Genomic DNA, 9420 nt, shown 5'->3' on the forward strand with positions numbered 1-9420 from the left:
ATCTTGCACATTATTATTTTTTAAAAAGGGATCATCCAATAAAGTCATCACCACATCATCCTGCCAATTGAGAAACCCAGAAATTGTAGGACTATCTGGTAAGTCAACAGAGGAATTCTGATTGTTATTCATTGACGTTGATATACCAGTTGAAGGGATATCCATTGAAAGTTCCATTTCCTGGTTCATTGTAAGAGACACTGGAGAATACATTGGAGGAGCCATCATTAATGAAGGCATCGGAGAATCAATCATTGGTGAAGGCATAAGAGAATCCATCCCTGGTGAAGGAATCGGAAAATCCATTATTGTTAACGGCATTGAATTGGTCAGTCCAGGTGTTTTTCCAACAGCCATGTGTTGAAGCATTGGAGAAAAAATTGTGGAACCATTGGAGGAAACATTTGTGAAAACAATAGAAGAGAAGGATCTGTTGGTCCTTCAGAGTTGTTCAACAATGGGTTGAGGGGCATTCGATGTAGAACCCTCTCCATTAGCCTCTTTTATCATTAGTTCACGTACTTGTTTGAGATTCTTCTTGATTACACAACGTAGGTCGTTGAGATAGGAAGGGTTCATGTCAACAGAAACAGTTTTTCCCTTGAACACCTCATACATTTCATTTGTCATTTCCTTGACCCTATTTTCCTTTCTTACCTTTTGAAGTTGTTCCTCCAACTTCTTGATCCTTTGCATGGTGAACTCTTCTCTTGTCACCATGTTTTTAGATCTATCCAATGTCGGCAACTCCTTAAACTTTATAAAAGCGTTGCGTACAACATCATTATTTGGAAATGTATATGGTTCATTTCTATAAGTGCCATATATGACTGTAGCCACTTCAACATCACAAAGTGTTTTTAGTTCATCAGATTTTTTCAAGAGCCCATTCAGTCTTTTATTATATGAGATTTTTCTTTTACTATCATCTTCAATGAAAGCATAGTTCACTTTGTTTCTAGTCATGGCTAAAGGGGAGGAGAAATGTGTTTGTTTGGATATGAGTGTTAAAATGGTTTTGTTGTAGTAGCAGTAGTAGTTGTGATTTTCTTACCTAGGATTGACTCCTATTTATAGAGAAAATTTTAATTCTGTATAATTTTAAAAGTTTGAAATAGAATTTTGTTTATTGCTAGCAAGAACTATTTTGGAAAAACATTAAATTAGGGGATATTAGATAAAAGTTAGATAGAACCATCTTAAAATATATTTACTTATGGCTCTGGTATTATGTTGACCAACTTATTAGGAAAAATATTAATGTGGTTTAAATTTAGGGAAAGGGGTCTGAAAAATACTCCAACTTTGGTCCAAATTGTTGTTACGATACCAAACTTTGGAAAGGACCTTTTACCCCCTGTACTATTTAATAGTGTATTTTAAAGGTATCTATGTGCCTACGTGGACATCATAAATATTGCATCATTTTAAATAGTAATGTGTCCACGTGGGCACATATATACATTTAAAATACACTATTAAATAGTGCAGGGGGTAAATGGTGTTCCAAAAAGTTTGGTATATTAATAGCAATTTCGTCCAAAGTTGGAGTATTTTTCAGACCATTTTCCCTTAAATTTAAGTAGTGTATAGAGAATGGTCATAAATTTATTGCAAATGTATTTGTTTACTCATTTCCTTCATCGAGTTTTTTTTAAAAATAAAAAGTATATTTTGATTCAAGGATGTACATAATTAAATATTCAAACAAGGGAACATTTATATATTGGTTAGGAATATTGAAATATAAATTAATATGCTTAAAAATATTCAATTTTTATGGTTAATTTAACAAACACAAATATTTTTTAAATCTTCAATGGTGAGATATGTATGATTGAAGAAGTTACATCGCTTGTCGAAGCACATTATTATTTTCTTCCATTTTGGATAAACCATACTTAGTTAAAAAATTATGTTGCTTTCAAATATATTTGAAACTAAATCTTGCTTAAGTATGTTTTTCTTAATGTCAGATACTCACCAACCTATCACTCGATTCACATTATATATATTTCTATATTAGTTTTGAGACAAGTCAATCTGAAATAATTTCACAAAACACTTACCACAATGATGTGTTTACAATAGTGTTAAAATGAAAAGATAATTTTTATTCATTTTAAGAAAAATACTCGAGATGAGGAGAAATTATTTGAAGATGTCTCAATAAATTTTAATCAAATGAATATGTACATTTATTACTCTGATGAAAAAAATCTCCTTTTATAGTCAGTATGATAAATATTAACCATATTGGGATCCATATATATATATATATATTTCTTTGATTCTTTCTAACTAATGTCTATCTCTTTATACGAGAGGGGAAGAAAGAACTACAATTTTATTGAGTTTATGTGTTTAGTTAAACTCGTTTAAATGTAATGATCCATCCTTTCATTTTAAGAAATACCCGCAGTAAAATTCTTGAGTCTAAAATTGGGTCTATCTAGTCGAGTAAAGCAGGGATCGACCCGCCTTGGCGGAAAAATATATTTCACTTACATGGGAGTAACCAGGAAAGGACTATCTTTGACCACTATTGCAGTCCCTTGACAGTTATAGCTCTAGTTGTCCCTTGTCCATCATGGCAGCACCCCACAATGGCCCCAATAATTTTTAGTCCTTCTCTTCTAAGTCCATGTTTGAAAAGAGTTGCCTCTTCCTAAACATGGCCTAGAGTTATACTCCGACTGTATCAAATTACTTGTCCACTTTTCCTTTTTAAGTTGTTCCTAATTACTTGTCCATTTTGACAAATCGAGAAAGGACAAAAAAAATTCTCTATTATACCCTCAATTTATTACTTTGAAAAATGTAGAATTTCTTGAAAATCTTAAGTTTTTAATTCATTCAATTCATAATTAATAGGGGTAAAATGATAAACTCACTATATCAATTATTGTCTTCTTAATAGGTGTGCCAATTCAAAAGTGGACAAGTAATTAGGGACAAAGGGAGTATTAAAGAGAAAACCCTTGATAACAGAGAGACAAAGCTCTCAATCCGCATATTTCCAAACTGTATATCTCCAAGAAGGATTAAGAGACATGATTATATTCAACAACCAAAGATTCAATCACAAGGTAGCAACAAATTCCTCTCTCGACAATAGCATCTTAAGAACTCACAAACCAGATAAAACTGAATTAAGAACCACCTTAATAAGATCCTAAGAATAGGTATTGGTAGTTTCTATAATTACATGACAAAATTAAGAATAAATTAGTCTCACGACTCAAAAATGGAAGAGATTGCAGCGTCTAACCCACTACGACAAGTCAGCCTCAAACCCAAAATTTGCTAACAAATGCGAAAAGGAAGACAAGATAAATAAAGGAGCAAAAAACTTAGTCATTATAATATAACCCAAAACCTTGTTGTCACGTGTTCAATTCACAAATGTATTAAAATAGAATTGAAATATAATTACATGTTTCAAAATCCTTTATTTCTCAAATAGAAGAAAGCATAAACATAAAGGAAGAAGAGGGTCCCCCAGGATGACAAGCAACTACCTCTAAGAATCCTTATTGAGCCACGGAGGAGGGAGAAGAAGAAGAGCAATTACACGGATCTAGGCTCGGAACCTACATAAGTTTAGAAGCAAGGAGTGAGTACCGAACAACACTGGACACGGCAAGAAACTACTAAATAAAGCAAAATTATTCTAGAATACGAGTATTCCTTTCATCCAAACCGAAACTCCTCAAATTACAACCTGCATAAATCAGTCCAACCTAACAATTTTGCAATACATAATTCCCATGGCTTACAATCATAGTCCAACAATCACAGTTCAACAACCAATAAGTTTCAAGTATGCCAATCACACGTACCAAGTAAGTAATTCTCAAGTATCAAGTAGATCTATTACAAGTATCCAGTAGATCAAACTCTTGCCGAAACCTTTTCTCTTCGGTACAATATCACTAGTTGGAACCATTTTTCCTTCGCCTTTATATTATATCACTAGCTGGAACCTTGTCACTTAAATTTTATCATATAACTTGCCCGAATCATCTCCCTTAAGTATAATATCAGTAGCCAAAACCAGTTCCCTAGGTTTTTATATCATATCGCTAGCTGGAACCATTTCCCTTCGATTTTATAGCATATCTCTTGCTGGAACCATTTTTCGTCGGCATGATCATCACATATCTCATCAGGAAATAAGGAAATCAATGCGAATAATAAATTTCACACCATAATAAAGAGACAACAACTCAAACAATTAAAGTCCATAATAATGCTATCAAAGCATTTCATTAATCAACACATTTAGGGTCCACAGCAAGGCAATTCACAAATAACTATGATCAACACATTGCCTCTTTCATTAATCCCACTTTTATTCATTAAGATAAAGCAAGTAAAATAATTGAACACGTCACGTCATTCCCATTACTCCCCAACACACACAGTGAAGGGAAATAAACAATTGTACTAGTTTTAAAAGGTTTAGAAATCACTTGCTTCAATTCAATCAAAAGTTAATTCAAGACTTGATCTTTCCCTTTCTGAACAATGTGCAAAGACACCCAATTTTATTCAATCGAGTAATCAAAATAAGATTCCAGAACTAATAATAACACCGCGTGGTTATAGTTGCAACCTTAGTTGCAGGGTTAGAGATGAAATTTGCCTGCATACTGATTGCGGAGATACACGAGAGGACCTTCAAGTCCACCACCACCTTACCCTTCACATGCCTCATTTTCCAGTTGTGCAGGGATGCTGGAGTAACGGTTTGGCACTGTAATAACCTGCAGCAGGCAACCAAGACTTTAGATATCGTTCTGATTCGGGATGAAGCCAATGTCGCTGCACCTCGCAGAGAGTCGTAGGTTGAGGTGCCACCAACGGGAGCGGACTTGGTAGCAGATGTCGAGCAGATGCAGGGTGAGGAGCCTGCCCCTCCAACTACTACTAAGGATACCCCGAGTTCCCATTCTCAGGCTGCTAGTCAGGCCCCTAGCTCCTCAAGAGCCACCCCCTCCTCTGGGTCTGTTGCCGTGCCTGTAGATCGTGTACAAAAGTTGGAGGCTCAGATGGCCACACTTCTCCAACATGTGAAGCCATTGATACAGAGATCGATAGCAGAGTCTGTGGCGCGGATGGAGCAAATGATGGACCATAAGGTTCAAGCCATTCACCAACGCCTTGATGCATTTAAGTTGCGCATCTCAGAGCAACCAGCCCCCACCATTGATGTTTCTTCTTTCCAAACGGAGTTAGCCAGTCTCCGAGATGATCTTGATGCCCTCCTAGCTCCACCAAAGACTGAGCCTAAGTCATCCCCCACAGCACCGGTTGAAAATACGGTGTTGGATGCATTATTCGGAGAGGAGATACCGTCGCCTGTTTCTTTCTGTCATGCTAGGAATAACCCCCGCTCTAGTCAGACTTTTGATGGCACTGAGGCTGGGAAATCTCGCAAGAGGGAGCACCAGGAGCTTGAGGCGGCCCGGAGAGCATCCATCATTGATGAGGAGTTGCGGCACCAGAGGGCTAGGGAGATTGGTGTTGGTGCCTTTAGCAGCATGAGCACTACGGATGGTGCGGCGAGGGTTGATGTTAGCACTACTAAGGGTGCTGAGACGGTTGATGCGGGCACTACTGAGGGTGACCCGATTGTTGATCTAGCGAGTTTTGGGAAACCGAACTCACCCGCTTGTTGAGAGGTCTTCAGCGCCTATGCGCCACAGGTTTGCTCACCCATTCCTTTCTATCTTAATTTTTGTGCATTGGGGACAATCGCACTCTATTTTGCTGGGGGTGGGGTAAATGGATTGTGACTGATAAGGTGAAGTTTGAGTAACCCAACTCATAATCCTCTCTTGGGGTTTTGTTGCTTGTGTTCTTTCTCCCCAAGAGACTGTTTTAATTTTTGTTGAACCGCCATGTTTAGGAATGTATGTGTAGGAGTAAGTGTAGAAAAATGAAAGCATGATGGCATGAAAAGCATGATAAAAAACTATCCCTGTCCAAAAATGTTGAATTGTGCTAGATTTATAGTCTTGATGAGCTGAATGTATTGGATCTAAATGTGACACGATAAGAACAAATTTGACCTCATGACTTAAGCTAAAAACTTGAACTGGTAATTTGATAATCTGATAATGAAACAATGTGCCAAGAGTGTGTTACAATAGTTGAATGTTCAGACAGTTTGTGCCAATCTAGAACTATGCCCCGTTGGTCCTGCTAAGATGATCGAGGCTAGAAAATGGGAAGTGATCATAGGCCCTTGTTCAAATTAGTCCACTTAAGCCTAAAATGATCTAACCAAATGAAGTCAATAATTCCCTTTGATCCAAATATTTGAGCCTTAAATACACCATTTCTTTTTATTCACCTAACTCACCTTCCCTTAAAATATTGTCTTGGCCCTGATCCCTCCTTAGACATGTGCACCTTGACTTAGGCCAAAAGCCTAAGTTGAGAGTGGCTAAGCCAAAAGCTACCTTGATCTTGGCCCTGGTTCAACATCGGACATTGTGCACCACAACTAATGCAAAATGCATAAGTTGAGTGTGGCTATGAAAGAGGAAACCAAATGAAAAAAAAGGTATGAAAAGAGTTTAGCGTTGAAAAGAGAAAAAGAAAGAAAGAGGATGTGACTTTGTGCAAAAGAAGAAAAAGAAAAACAAAGTGAAAGAAAAAGAATAAAGTGAGAAATAAGAGTCAAAAAGTCAAAAGTCACATCCACGTTGCAAAGAGTTAAAGGAAAGAGAGTAAAATGGGCAGATGCCAAAAATAGGTCAAGGAAGAGCTAAGAAGCCAATGTAATGTCAAGGAGGGCAGAAAGTCACTAAAAAGTACCCAAATGTACCACACCTGACCCTGAGCCTACATTACAAGCTAAGAAAGTCCTATAGTGATCCTAGCAACTAGTTTGGAGAGTCTAAGCAGTGAAAATAAGGGCAAGCCTATGGTATTGAGCACTATCTGTACTTGAAATCACTTGTGAGCGTGAGTGTGGAATGAATCCTAAAACTCAAAATGCATATCTTCTGTGTGAAAAGGATTTCGTTTGAAGTGAGGGAACTAGTGACATTGTCTGAACAATGGTACATTGGTGATTGTGAAAAAGTGTATGGTGTGGTGTCTATTGGTTGATCTTTGTCATATCCTGATCCGCATGAGTTAGCTTGTTGAGTCTAAGAGAAAAGATTTGCACTGAGAAAGTGGAATGGATTGAAATAGCCATGTGATTGCTTAAGTTTGGATGTCTGCTTCTACACAAGTGTCGTTTCAAGTTTAGTGCGCCGCTTAAGGACAAACAACGAGTTTAAGTTGAGGGTGTTGATATATCGTGAGTGTACGATATTTTTAATACAGTTCACTTAAGAGTTGTGTGTGTCTAGGGCCATTTTGTATTAGAATTAATGTTTATTGTGTTATATTTGCAGGAAATAGGCTTGGACGAGGTCGAGAGAGATAACAACTGAAATTTTGTAGAAGGAGCCACCCACGGAGGTGACCTACGGATTGTAGGTCCAGTCACGGCCCGTCATGGGTAGGCATGGAATGATCATCAGAGAAGTCTGACTAAGTGTGGAACCACGGAGGCCAGTGACGAAGCGTAAGTCGACCCACAGGCTGTCCTGCACATCCGTTGATGAGATCAGAGATTTTGAGTTCCAGTACCTGATGAAAAGTTCTAAGTGTGGAGCCACGGAAGGGGACCCACAGACTGTAGGTCAACCTATGGTCCATACTGCACACCCGTCGTTTGTATCTGAAAGTTGAAGGTTCCAGCTTCTGAGAAAAAGTCTAAGTGTCAAGCTACGGAAGGGACCTACGGACCATAGGTCTAACCACGGTCCGTAGGTCAGTTTCGTCGATCGAAGCCGCATCCAGCAATTTTATTTCCTTATTTCATTTCCTTTTTGTTTAGGACAAGTTTTTCTATAAATAGGGTATGTAAACCTTGTTTTTGGGGGTTAGACATTATTGTTTACTTTTAGTTCTTGATATTTTCTTCGGAATTAACTTGCAAACTTTAGCAATTTGATTTTCGGATTTCGGTTTATAAAGATTTTGGCTCTGAATTTCAATTGGAGATTGAGGGTTTCTTCTACTCATTACGTAAGTTCATGAATTCTTCTTCTAAAAATATGAATTGTGTTCTTTCAAGCATGAGTAACTAAATCCACAACTAGGGTTGTGAGAACCATGAGCGATTAATAAAGTATGAATAATAACTAAGTAATTCTTGAATAGTGTTGATGCATGCATTGATAATTCTTTCGCCTAGAAGTCTTTTTAACGAGTGCACGCGTTAGAACTCGCCTTGTTGCTACTTGTCGGACCAAGGAGGTAGTTAATAAGAAAAGAATTATCAACATAGATTTAGTGTGATACTATCTAATAGGTAAGGGTTAGTAAATTATAAACACGTAGCCGGACCAAGGTGCGGAGTGAAATTCCCTATTTGGCGGATCAAGCACTTAGGGATACATATCTTACCACTTTGCATGTGATACACTAGGAGAGGATTACTATTATTAGGATTACCGCGTAAAAGGTTATGGGGAACACATACACCCTAGTTTCTCTCTCTCTCATTGATAACAACAAAGTTCGAATCTTGCTCACTTGTTACTTAACTACAATTAGTTATTTGTTACACAAACCCCCCCCCCTCCCTTTACTTAATTGTCTCGGAAATAAGTACGAATATAATAGTGAGTTAAGTTTAAGTCTAAACCATATTCCTCGTGGGATCGATCCCAACCTACTAGTTGGGTTCTTTATTTGACAACGATTGCTTATACTTCTTTATGGAGGTGTAATTTGAGCGTATCAGTGACATATATCATGTAAACTCTTGGGATATTCATATAGAGATCAAGATATTACCTGACTCTTCTTTGCTATCAAATAGTTCAAGAAGATCCACAAAATCCTCCTTACGTGAAAATCAAATAAATATTAAGAAGGTTCAAATCATTCTACATTTGAGAAATACACTATCAATAACCATAAAAGCACAAGAAAATTTAGAGAAAAAAATCATAAGAGAAACAAAATTGTAGTCGCACAATTTATCAATAAAATATTCTTATTTATTCATACTTTATTTGTAATTGTTTTTTATCACTTTAAAATTTGTTGCAAATAACAATAACTAATATTTGGCCAAAAAAATAAAATGTCTATTTATCTCAAAAGTGTTTTTTTAAAAAAAAAAAAAAATTAACTTCCGAACAGCAAATTGTGTCAGTTCGTAAAAATACTTATTTCTCTAAAACCTCAACCAAATCCTTCAAAAAAAAATTAAAAATTAATTAATCTTTCGAAAGCTGGACCAAACATGCTATTTAATTGAGACAAAGGGAGTCAGGAACAGTGCAAGATAGAATTAAAGGAGTTTATCTAAAAAAATTCACATTCCATGTAAGGTCTCAG

The 9420-nt window shown here is 36.8% G+C and overlaps 1 protein-coding gene across 1 annotated transcript; it reads right to left on the reverse strand.

Annotated features, from left to right (window-relative positions):
- Nucleotides 1-441: 441 nt before the first annotated feature.
- On the reverse strand, nt 442-966 carry LOC102593408 (agamous-like MADS-box protein AGL80). The gene has a single exon (XM_006360611.1). The coding sequence runs from the start codon at nt 964-966 to the stop codon at nt 442-444; it is 525 nt and encodes a 174-aa protein (XP_006360673.1).
- Nucleotides 967-9420: the final 8454 nt, after the last annotated feature.

This window comes from Solanum tuberosum, unplaced genomic scaffold (assembly GCF_000226075.1).
Source record: "Solanum tuberosum cultivar DM 1-3 516 R44 unplaced genomic scaffold, SolTub_3.0 scf00328, whole genome shotgun sequence".
NCBI lineage: Eukaryota > Viridiplantae > Streptophyta > Magnoliopsida > Solanales > Solanaceae > Solanum > Solanum tuberosum.